The 12354-nt window shown below is 32.1% G+C and overlaps 1 protein-coding gene across 2 annotated transcripts; it reads left to right on the top strand.

Moving 5' to 3' along the window:
- Nucleotides 1-1911: 1911 nt before the first annotated feature.
- Bma-inft-2 (Uncharacterized protein) lies at nucleotides 1912-11202 on the top strand (the record flags this gene model as incomplete). Of its 2 annotated transcripts, none has more annotated exons than XM_043082539.1 (20): nucleotides 1912-1938; nucleotides 2874-3025; nucleotides 3313-3436; nucleotides 4106-4199; nucleotides 4662-4726; nucleotides 4904-5054; nucleotides 5254-5441; nucleotides 5953-6067; nucleotides 6135-6238; nucleotides 6340-6545; nucleotides 7010-7150; nucleotides 7527-7653; nucleotides 8000-8154; nucleotides 8408-8522; nucleotides 8892-9026; nucleotides 9194-9313; nucleotides 9927-10099; nucleotides 10348-10474; nucleotides 10609-10767; nucleotides 11029-11202. In XM_043082539.1, 20 exons carry the CDS (start codon nucleotides 1912-1914, stop codon nucleotides 11200-11202), a joined length of 2652 nt encoding a protein of 883 aa, XP_042938473.1. The 2 variants fall into 2 exon arrangements, with proteins under 2 accessions (XP_042938473.1, XP_042938472.1); XM_043082538.1 differs by having other exon boundaries at nucleotides 4106-4412; nucleotides 4629-4726.
- Between the last annotated feature and the right edge of the window lie 1152 nt (nucleotides 11203-12354).

Below are 12354 nucleotides of genomic sequence, written 5' to 3'. Positions count from 1 at the left end.
TTATTTTTGTGTCAACAATATTAACTAAAATATTAGTCACTCAGGAAAGAATGCTTGAAGGTGAACCTGAAAAGAACAATTCATAATTTTGTTTGAAATAGTTCTACAATAATTGCACTACAAATGAAGGGTAACTTTTATATTGAAACGATAAAGGGTTCAATAGGATGTTACAGATACAGCAAGATAGAGGAAAGTGGATATCAGAAGCTCAAAAAATCAAAGTTCAAATAACTTCTTTTTATTAAACAGCAAACTGTGAGACTAAATGTATGGCTCAGTTTTTATCTTCAAGAAAACGTTAAAACTAGAAATTGAAACTGTTTATTAGTTTTGTTCATCGTAGATTTGTAATGATGAAATTGTGCTTCCAAGAATTCCATTTTTTTAATGCTTTAAAAACAGCTTACTTAAATCATTTATTGAAGTTTCGCAAAATGGAATGTGCCAATTCTGATAGACTGCGGTCTTTCCTTAAACAGCTCCCAAAAGTTTTGTTTCTTCCCATATTGCACAATGAATGAAACAAGGATAGTTACGGGTACAATTTATCCGAAAACATGAAAAATACCTCTCGAATTTCTTTTGCAATGAATAAATGCATGCTTATTAATAAAGACAAACATGTAAAGAAGATGATAGAGAGAGAAACATGGGTAGTACATGCTAACTTGAGATAACTGTTTAGTCGAGTCATGCACTCTCATAACCCATGGTACGGAAATTGTTACCAGTAGCACACTGTCTGCCCATCACAAATGTATTTTGCTCTCATCCCTAAAAAAAAACTGCAAAAGAAACTACCAACTAATAGTCTATGACTGATATCGCTTAGATCACGTAGATTAAATGGACTGATGTGAGTTGTATCACGTTGGATGAGCGGATTCGGCGTTTTAGGCTATTTGGTTTGGGGATGAGCTAGATTAGTTTTTTTGAAACTGGAATGGTTCAGGTCAATTTGAAGTTAACTCATAATTTTTTCAATTTTATTTAGTTAATCAGTTTTAAGAGTTTATGGGCATTAATTATTCGGTCATTTTTTAAGCTCATTTGTGTAATTTGACAGTTACATTAAAAACGAAATGTGCAGGACGTAATTGACACGTTTTTGCACATAAGGATAATTCGCTGTCACTTGAAATTCACTTCATTTTTGAAGTTCGAATCGAAATTTCATATTTCACATTTAAACGAATATTTGATGTTATTTCATTCTGCAAAGCGATACAATACAAGTTTTTTAGAAAAAAATTGTAGTATCGAAGACAAAATTACATGCAAAAATAAATGTTTCATTTGGTAATGTTGAATCTCGTTGAGTTTGTCACCGTATTATCACTCAGAAGTTTCATACCAATGGAATTCATTATAAAGTATACGTCTGAACCATTCGGGATGAGTTATGTGCATGAAATGAGGCATTGCTTAATAAATAAAGGAATTGAAGCTTTTAATTATTGGGTTAGTAATGCTTTTAGGGCAAAAATATAATTAATTAACGCCTCTACTGAGAAAAATGTCTTATACTTGGAAAAATTTACCCCACTAACTATGCTTATATGTTTAGTTATATATCCGTATCACGCTACGTATTTATGTTTCGTTATCGTAAGTTGTACAAGCGTTAACATTAAAGTTATTTTCGGACGAATTAGAGAAATCGTTTATCCGAGATGAATTTTACTATAATTATCACGTGACACTCAGAAAAATATGATGTGTAGTAGAGAAGTTTTCCAGATATAGTCTAATTTTGTGCTTAATTTGTCATATTGCAACATTTTAGTGAAATTGACATCTCAGAAGAAGCTTTCACATAGTTGGATTTGTGGAGGTAACTAATCAGCAGATACTTCGTGAACTGGCTAGGTTAACTTTTATTGATTGCAAATCTACTGATGTGCAAGGATGGCGATAGAATTCTCAAATTTAGAAGTAAGTTAGATAAGTGGCAAGGCATTTCTGAGTTACCCAAGTTTGATATTTTAACAACGGTTCTAACACAGAATGATAGACTAAAAACAATATATGCATGATGCCAGTTGTTAACTTGAACCAGGGTCATTATGATGAAAATAGAAAGGAATTGTTAATAGCGTTTGTTGATTAAAAATTGAGTAATTTGCATAACGATCAAATTTGCTTTATTCCTTTGCCTATTTGTGCTTTTACTCGGATAAATTGTTAGCAAATTGTAATGAAAAAAGGCTTTCCACGAGACCCTTATCTTTTTAATCTAAGGTAATCTCATATGAGATAATTATTTACACATAATTCATTTTTGATTTTGTGTTTTCATCTTTATTTCAAAGTGTAGTTTTTCGTTACATTGATATTATACGATTTCTTTGAATGATTCGGAGAAGATTTGTAAACTTCAATATAATATTTTCGCTATGCTTAAATATACTTCTATCAGTTTTTTCATGCAATAATTATTTTATACCTGAAATCGAAATATAAACATCTATGTTTTTTTATAGAATTGAAAATGTATATTTTTATTTCACTTTATTTGGTTTACTACGAGGTTATTTTTTGATTGTATGACACTGGTCATTTTGGAAAAGTCTTAACTAAATATTTTGACACGAAATCTTACATTCAATGAATCTCCATCTTTGTGTATGAATTTAAAACCCTCCTGCCTGATTTTGCTTTGAAAAACATCTTATGTTTAGGATTAGTAAGTTGTTATGGTTTATCAATCGAGAGATTTAATTAAAAATTCGTATCCTTGTGATGAACAAAGCATTACTTCAAAATTTCAATATATACATTGAAATTTAATTGATGTTATTGCTGTGACAACAATCAATTATTATTTTACTTAAATTTAGCATTTGTGTTAATCCATTATTCATTTGTAGTGTTTCCTCTCGCGGCAGTCGGTTTGTGCAAATTTACAAAAAGTTTTTGGTGGTTTAGTTGTTGGTGGCCTAATAGGTGTTGTTATTTTGGGATTTGGGTTCGCGGATTTGGAATCTTGTGCTGTTGCAATTGTAATGGCAGTGGGTAGCAAGTAAGTCTCTTTATTAATATATACTTCGCTCACTGATATTACTTACCAGTGCCTTATTTCTTATTGCCATTATTTTTTCTGAGCAATAACAATGGCATATTATATCGAGTAAATTCTATCAGTAAATAACTATTATTAAATGCGTCTCGACGACACATGTGACAATTGAAAATTGAAACTTCTTGAAGGCGCTGCAGTCTGATTTATTTGTATGTATATTATTCATGAATTTTTCGATTGGAAAGCGATTATGAAGTTTCCCTCATTTTATTTTTTGTCCTTTTCAGAAATAAGAAGAGAAAAGGATTAGTTTCTACCTTTGGTCATAAAACAGTCAGAAAGGTACAGTCATCTTTGTTGCAAGCATTAGAAGTAAAGACTACAAAAACAAGCTTACCAAGACCTTCCAAGGTAATATCATTATTCTTTCTTAAAGAATTCTTCGTTTGTATTATGGATTCAAAACACGATTTTACATATACAACCGCAATTGATTCATAAAGAATACTTTATGAAGTTATTGATAATTGTACTAGTGTTAAAAATTTAGGAGAAATAATGTGCACACAGGAATATGAACATTAATTGCAATAATTTCAAATTAAATTATGTAAAGATGATAGAAAAGCAGAGAGTCAAAGAAAATATGTTGTGAAGTTATTCGCATATCCTTCGGTTTACACAAGCATTTACACATCTAGATAGTATTTCAAACTTTGTTTCAAAAGAAGTAAAAGTTCGAGTGCACTTCGCGCTTGTATAAGTGGGACAACTACAACGAAAAAAGGCGCCATGTCATAATTTGAATTCCTTCCGATGAGATTCTGATAAATTGTAGAAGAGGTCGGAGGGAGAAACGTTGCATTGACTGCTGGACCTGTTCATAAGTTTCAGTCAGCTAAGAATATTTAAGAAATTCTAGTTAGCAGAGGGGAATAAAAACTAATATACTTGGTGCACGTAAGTTACTAATTATTATTAGTGCGTGTAATGTGAAGAGATCATCGCTAAAGTGAGGTTAATGAAGTTAGACTTCATTAATGAAGCCTGTAGGCAGGAAAAGTACCTTTATATTTGCAGGATATAAACGAGTGTCAGCTAACACAGGCAGGATCGGAAAATGACGAGGATTCATTTGTAACGTCACGGACCAATATTAATGTGTCACTTCCAAGTAATTCCTCTGGTAGTTATGTGACAGCTTTTTGTGAAAGTGGTGCTTCCAGTGAAATGTTCAGAGTTATGTCTCCAACTGCATCTGTTTCTATAGATGTGGGCGAAAAGTCCAGGAGACAAGGAAGTTTTGACGCCGACTCTGGAAAGGGTGGCTCACCCCCACCGCTGCAACATGTTTATGTTGATATTTCGGATTTGGAAATGCATGATGGTTATTTTTCCTCTTAAAAATTTTTTCTGTCTCTTGCGGTTTTCGACTCTTAGATTTTTGGTTTATTGCGGTAATTTTGGGTTTTTCGAATGCAGTATAGTGATTTTTGTCTTTTTCATTTAGGAGAAATAAGCTTACGAAATGTCGTGAAATATTTTTAAATATACTTTACGGCTGCTTTTGAGAGGAATTTTTCTTTAACGTCCATTATTACAGAACATTTAAAATTAGAGAAGTATGGACTTTCAGAGACAACAGCATCACCATTGCTATCCCACGTGTCACGGAAGAGTTCACTCGAAATGTTGAATAAAGTTTATTTTAAATACTATTAATTTTTTTGTTTTTATTTCCTATTTTTTCAGATTTTTCAAGCACGCTGTGTGAAATATAATCTTGTGTGATGCTCAAGATTACATTTCTTTGAATGAAAAAAAGGAATAACTGTAAATAACTGTAGATTCAGTTTAATCGAGATCTGATTCTTCCAGGAATCTAGAACTGTGCAGACCATCTTAGATGAGCTTCAGTCTGAGGCAATCAGTGACGATGTAAAGGCAAAAGATTTAGCTTCTTTAAATCGAGTTATACTTCAGTGCAAAGACTACATGCAGCGCTGTTTAGTACGACAGGATTTAATGTGTAAGTAAGCTATGAAAGGTTTTGAAGCAACGCAAACTTCGTTATTATTTGAAAAAAAAAAAAAAAACTTTGTCTTGGAATGTTAAGTATTAAGATGACTTATAGCTCAATTAATTAATTCAGATTTATTTTTCGATCGTTGAAATCTGATTTTAATTTTGACTTGCTTTTTGGTATACTAATGGAGATCGATTTTTAGCACTGGGCTTATTCACTGCACTACCTAGGCTGATCGAATCACGAAATCGAGGAATAGAATCAGAACTGGAAATATTTTTTGCTAGTGAATCCAATGACAATTTATTGGGCAGTGGTACTCGTCATCCAATCGACATCTTCCAGGCGGCATACGTGAAAATGAAGTACTCAAAATCTGCTGAGATTTTGGTATTCCTTTTTTTATTTTTTGATTTCAGTAAGTTTTGATATGAGAAATATGTTATTTGTGCTGCTTTAATTTACATAGTTTGAAACCTATCTTTATATCGAAGTTTTAGTGTATTATATACTTTTATTGAAACCTATCTTTATATCGAAGTTTTTTTTTTAGTGTATTATATACTATGTAGGTTTCTATTATATACTTTTAAGAAACTGAATCTCTTGAAATTTATGTCTTGAAAAATTTGACACCATTAGCTTTTTTTGGGGTAATATTTCAAAATGTTTGCCGTACAACAGCATTTAAAAAAATTTTTCTCTTTTTTGATACATCCATGAAAAGAAGAAAGGTAATTGGTGGAATGCTTATTCCATGTTATCTACCAATCAGTTAGAGTCTTGTTTTTTTCCTCTTTTATTTATTTGCAAGAAGTGATTATTGTTATATTTTTCTCTAATATCAAATTAAGTGAAGTTTTTAACTAGAAACATTTTTGAAGTTGCTATCTTTATTTAGCTGGATATATTAGAGCTTATCTCAAAAATTCAACCAAGTGGCGAGAGACTTCACGGTGTACTCCACTATCTTCAAAGAGGTTACATGCGAAACGAAGAAGTGCAAACTCAAGAGGGTAACTTTAGCTGTGTTCTTTCCAGGAACAGTATAGCTTACTGGAAATTAAATTAATAAAATTTCAGTGGGAGAAAGCGATTCATATGGTGCTTTACCTTCTCAAAATACTATCAAGAGCAATAATGTTCGGGACAACTTAGTGCTCAATGAATTCTCGCCAATGCCACAGGTTTATATATATTCTTTAGAGATTAGTATTAAATCCTAAAATAGGATATTAAAGTTCCAGCTCAAATATTCCAAGTAAATTTTTGATTGGCTCTTTTTAAGCCAATAAGACGACCGCGGTCAACTTCTCGCATGAAACGCTCCAGTGGAAGTCGACAGATCGAAATTACAAATATTCCATTCATTGATGATGAAGCTCCTGTGGTATCTCCTAGCATAAAATTAGACGAAAAGGATGAGGAAAAAAGTCACAATTTAGAAGAATTACCAAAGTCGCTACAATGTTTGCCGCCTATTGAGAAACAAAGGTAAATGAAGAAATTGACTGAAGCAGAATTATATAGAGGTAGTTTAGATTTCCTAAAAGCTGGCATATTCTAATTGGATTTAATTACTAGTGGTCATCGCTTAGCATAATTAACCATGGTGCATTAAACATTTTATGCAGACATCAATGAATTTATCACTGTTTTATTTCTAAAGTATTAAACCTCATCTTATATTGTCTTGGAAATATGTTTTGTTTCGTTATCGTATGAGGAGGGCACTTATCAAAATGATTATCAGCATTATCAATTTCTATTGAGAAGTCATTTTATTTGTAAAAGCCGAGCTCGTATAGTCTGGTGCAGCAAATTTTTCTAATGCTTTCCTTAATAAGAGTAATAAAGAAAAAATGGTTGCTTAAAATATAGAATTGTTTAAATTTAACATAAACTCATTTAAAAAATATTTCATTTTGTTTCAGATCCTAATAAATTATACATTTCAGTACAGGGAAGCCACCATTAACTTCTATACCTCCTCCACCACCTCTGCCTCCACCCGCTCCTGAGTTTCTGAATACTTCACTTGTAAGACAAACGCCGGTTACTGAATCATCAGTTATCGTCAAATCAGTTTCCGTATACAAGTAATGTTTTCTTTTTTTTTATTATCACTAAATATTAGCATTTGATAGTCTTAGTGTGATTTTCTACTTTCTCATAATTTAAATAAATCTTATATAAAAATATATTTAAATAAATTATAGCCATCCGTAATGGAAGTCTAATAATATTTGAGAGTTGAAATCGTAATTGGATTAATCGATCGCCACGTTTTATTTCTTTTTTAAAATACAAATTCAATCAAAACTGTAACAGAAATTTAGTTACATTGAAATTAGGATGGAGGTTGAGATGCAACTTCACCAAGTGATAACAAAAATAAGCATATTTGCAGAATATTACCATAATATTCGTAATGACAGCTTATAATTCTTGCTGTAAATTTTATATATTTTCAAGGAAGGCATGTGCGACTAATACAGTTGCATGGGAGGCAGTGAAGCCGGAGATGGTAGTGACCAGACCGACCATTTGGAGTGATCAAAGTGGCATTTATGCAGAATTTAATCAGCAAGAACGCGAGCGAGTTAGTAGAATTGAGATGCTAAATTCATCAAATAAGCATAGAAAATATTTCTAGTAAAAAAAAAAAAAGACAAAAAATTACCATCAGAATCTGTTTTGTCCTATCAGATGTGATTTCTTTTTGAAAAGTTTCAAGAAATCACTGGAAACGTGAGCTTGGCGAAACAGTTAGTTCATTCTTAGATACAAAAACAAATAAAATGGTGAGTGGGATTTAGCTAAGATTCACTTTAGCGGGATTATCTTTGAGAAAGAAAAGGGCAGTATTATGAGGCAAATATTGCTATGTGTGCTATCTCTTTTCTTTGAATTCTTAGCGGTAAATGATTTCTAAAATACATTTGCAGCTGGAAAAAGTTTTTGAGCGGACACATGCATGCAATTTTCGTACTACCACGACCCAACAGCGAATACGAAATATCAGTGATCATAAAAAAGGAGCTGAAGCAATTGGTGGTCTTACGGAAAAGCGGGCGCTCAATTTGGGTATCGTCCTTGCACGGTAATTAATTTTTAAATTCAGAAAATTTGCTTTCCTTATAGTATAACCTAGTAGCTATATTCAAATCTTAGAAATTTGTCCTTTGTTAATGTATGCAATTGTTAACAGAATTTTTGTGCATCACGAATGTTCGTTTGTTAAACAAGCTTTACCACTTTAAGCTTAACCTAACATACAGCTCATTCAAGAAAAAGACATTTGAGTTAATTGTTAGGATAAGCGATCTTAAAAATTGCTAATATAGGTAATTTAGATTCCGTCCACTTACACTGGAACAGTTGATACAAAAAATGGAATCTCTTGAAATTAGTAATCTTTCTCACGACTATTTGGCTTCTCTTCTTAAACACTTCCCATCACCCGAAGAGGTCAACTTTCTTTTTATAAATTTGAATTTTTTCAATAGGATTGTGCTGTAATAGTGGTATAGATATTTTGGAATCAAAATAAAAATTTTGGGCAGAGAAGTGGACGACTTATTTTAGTTATGCTACAATTCGTTTTTCTTAACAACTACATGAATCGAGAGATAGGCATATGGCAAAAAGTTAAAATTGTACAATTTCAGTAGCATTAAGTGAAAAAAATATATTTCAAAGTCAAACTTATGTTGGGGTGTTACTAGATGTGTCGTCTATTGTTTGATGTTGAATAATACAGCCTAGAAGATTTCATGTTCCCTTTCATTACGTATGATACACTCTTCTATAATGCCATTGGTTTAAATTGTTTTGCAGTTCACATATTTTGCAAAAATGAAGACCCCTGATAATTTGAAAGATGCCGAACTATTTTGCTTCTTAGCTGCTCGAAAACCACTATTGAAGCTGCGTATCGAATTGAAAGTTCTTTCTGACAATATAGTGAACGATGTGGGTTTGTTTATGTGATGTCTAATATGCTGATATACAATAAATGATATTATTTTAATGGCATGGTAAATCTGTAATTGAGAAGAAAAATGAAAAGAATTGTTTTCGTATATTCGAATTTAAAAACTCAAATTAACAAGTCTTTTTCGAAAAAATTTCATTTATAGCTTGCACGACAGCTTGATTGCACCCGTCTTCTTTTGACTGCAACTGGTGAACTTTACAACTCTGCCTCCATCAACGCCTTTTTTCATCGCTGCTTGCACTATGGAAATTTCTTGAATCAAGTTGGTCCTATTTTATAATTAGCAATTACTTTAATTATAATTAAGTTATTGTGACTCCGTGATGGAGAAAAAATAGATTGGGAAGTAAATTTGTAGTTATAGATTATCTTGGATATCCAAGAATTGCACATTTCCCTACTTCATTTTACTCAATTCAGTGCCATATATATATATATTTGAATTATTTGCATTTGTCTCTATGCTATTTTTGCTTTGATCCCATTTCTTGTTAAACTTTGTATATTCATTTCGCTCATATGTCATATCAAATTAAGTTGTGATTAAATTTTTATTTGTTTTGGTTTTTTAATTAAACGATATCAGATTACTAGCTCAGTGTCTGATTATTTAGCATCTTTAATTGTAATATCCATTTTCTTGCGCTATTAAATATCAAAACGCTTCTTATTAATCTTATTAAAAATTTTTCTTAAAAAGAAAAATAAGAAAAATTCTTAAAAATTTTCCTTATCAATCTAGAAGTCAACTAGATCACCAGCAATTTGAGCTATGCTTAGCACAATGAAGTGTAGTTCTGACCAAATATAATGATGAATTTCACAGAGTAAATTTATTTAAAATTTGTTTTGTCTAAGTAATTTGAATATTTCAGTCAACTTTCGCGGCCGGTGCTTCTGGATTTGCATTGTCATCATTGTTGTCTGCTCTGAACACAAAAGGAAGTGGTGCGGCAGCTAATACACGTCTTGTTGATGTTTTGGCGGAATATGCTGATGAAAATTTGCGAGCTGTTGTGAAAGTCCTAGATTTTTTGGAACCTGCAAAGTTAGTGCTGTATATAACTTGAATCACTATTCTCGGAAACATTGATCACAGTATGTGAAAACTATGTATCGTTAAAAAAACTAGGAAGGAATGGAAAAATTTTTTTTCCAAGTGAGGATAACTTGTTATACGTAACATCATTAGAATAATATTTCTCAAATAATGTGTCTGACTTGTTTGAAATAATGCAGTCCTTCCATCCTTCATTGTTCAAGATATATCTTCTAGTAAGGGGTATATGTTTGCAGGAAATACTCTATTGACGACTTGGAGAAATCAGAAGCATCACTTCGCCATTCTTTGGAAATGTCTTTAAAAAGTCTGCAAGAATGTGGCGATCGTGAACTTTATGTGCATTATTCTCCCATCATCATGGTATTCAGATTTCATATGAAAATTTTACTCTGGTTCTACGATTACACCCCCTCCCAATATTCTCCAAAATTAGTGGAAGAACTTGACAAAGGTCAGACTGAAATTTTTTGAGAGCATCTCATTATTTCTTGCAGGATTCCACAGCAAAATGTGGACAATTAGCGCGATCTATCAAAAAAGTACGTCATAATGAGATTTGCTTGAAAGAATATTATTGTGCTTCGCAGTTGAGTTTGGAAAATATCATTGAAACTCTGAGCCAGGCTGTTAGACTTTTCCAGGACTCGCTTAATGTTGGTTTGAAGTTTATTATCCTGAACTTTTTTGATTTATTATTTAGGTTTTTCGAAAATTGTCAAAATTATTTACTGGTTGGTTTGTTCTATCAGTTACTTCTTAGTAGCTAGGATTTTTAATGGGCTTAATTGGATACTACGATCCATTACAACCAGTTATTTGGCTTTTTCGGTCCCAGTTATTTGATATTTCAGTTACTCACTTTGCGTTTGTAATGTATGATATGTCGACTACTTTACCATGTATCAGAATTTCAGAAAGCAGAAGCACGTGCTGCTCGTACCCAACGAATGCAGAAGCAGCGTGTTAGTGCTGGTCATGATACCGCTGTTCGCGGAAGTAGACGTCGAAGAGGTGATCGAATTCGAACTTTTGAACCTCCAAATGTGAAGGATCTCATTAACATAATTAATTCAAATGAGTGCCGTTAGAAATAAATTTCAAAATATTATCTAGTTTCACACTGTTTTGTCATTCTTATTTCAAATGTTTCTCAGGACTTTATCAAATTACCATTTGTAATAGAGGTCGCCACTAGATAATAAAACAGGTGTGTAAAGGTCGGACTTCCAGACCTTCATCTAGCTAGTGCCACTAAACTGATAGCCAATAAACAAAGACATAATATTATGAAGCAACTATATATTCTAAACTGATTTATTCGTCTCTGTTGTATTTCTCATTTTTCATTCGCTTTAATTTCCTATGACCGGTTCTTGTTCTCGTCTGTATGCAGTATAATTGAAGTTAAATAAGCGACTTAGCTTGCTGAATTAACAAACTCTACTTTCAAGTCTTTCAGGCATCATATTACCTTAACCGCTACTGTAATAACATAGCTATAACTTCTTTTAACTGATACATTCACTATTATCTTCACTTCTGATTTGTGTCTGCTTTCTCATACAGACTGTATGTAGTGATCTCATATCGTAAAATTATATCGTATTCATTTTAATTGATTCAGAATGAAATTCCAGTTTGAAATTTGGATTTCTCTTTATATGCGACATTCAAAATTTGTAAATTAGTCATGCTCACTGGAGACTTCCAGCGAGCTAAGGTCACCTACTGCCATGATCTCATTAAGGCGTTTATATATATATAAACATCTTTTTATACCGTACACATGTTATTAGGATCGCTTTGGATTCAATGCCAATCTAAACGTTCTGTTAGAACTTTTGGAAAAAATAGATTGAATCTCTGATAATGTCTAGTGTATATTTGGATACATGTTTCATGCTTCTATTATTATATGCATCTCGCTCATGAAGTCAATTTATTTCTATGTATATATATGCATATTTTTTGTCAAAATTAAAATCAGGAATAGTTTCTTGCATCCGGAATTTGTTCTATTGAAACAAAGAAATCCTTCTATTTCGTTTCTTTGGATTCTTTTTTTAGTTTCCTCTTTTGTGGAGCGAGGAAGAAGTCATTTTCATTTGATAATGTGTGTGAAGAATTTGTTCTTTAGGGAGATTTGCTCTAACACAGCAAAATTTTGTAAGGGCTAATGGTCTCTAAGAAGGACATTTATTTATTGACTCTGGAATATATCGATTCGATGCTGTAGTATA

Source organism: Brugia malayi, assembly GCF_000002995.4.
Source record: "Brugia malayi strain FR3 genome assembly, contig: Bm_v4_Chr4_scaffold_001, whole genome shotgun sequence".
NCBI lineage: Eukaryota > Metazoa > Nematoda > Chromadorea > Rhabditida > Onchocercidae > Brugia > Brugia malayi.
Note: the sequence above shows the minus strand (reverse complement) of the source record. Positions and strands in the feature narration are given on the sequence as shown.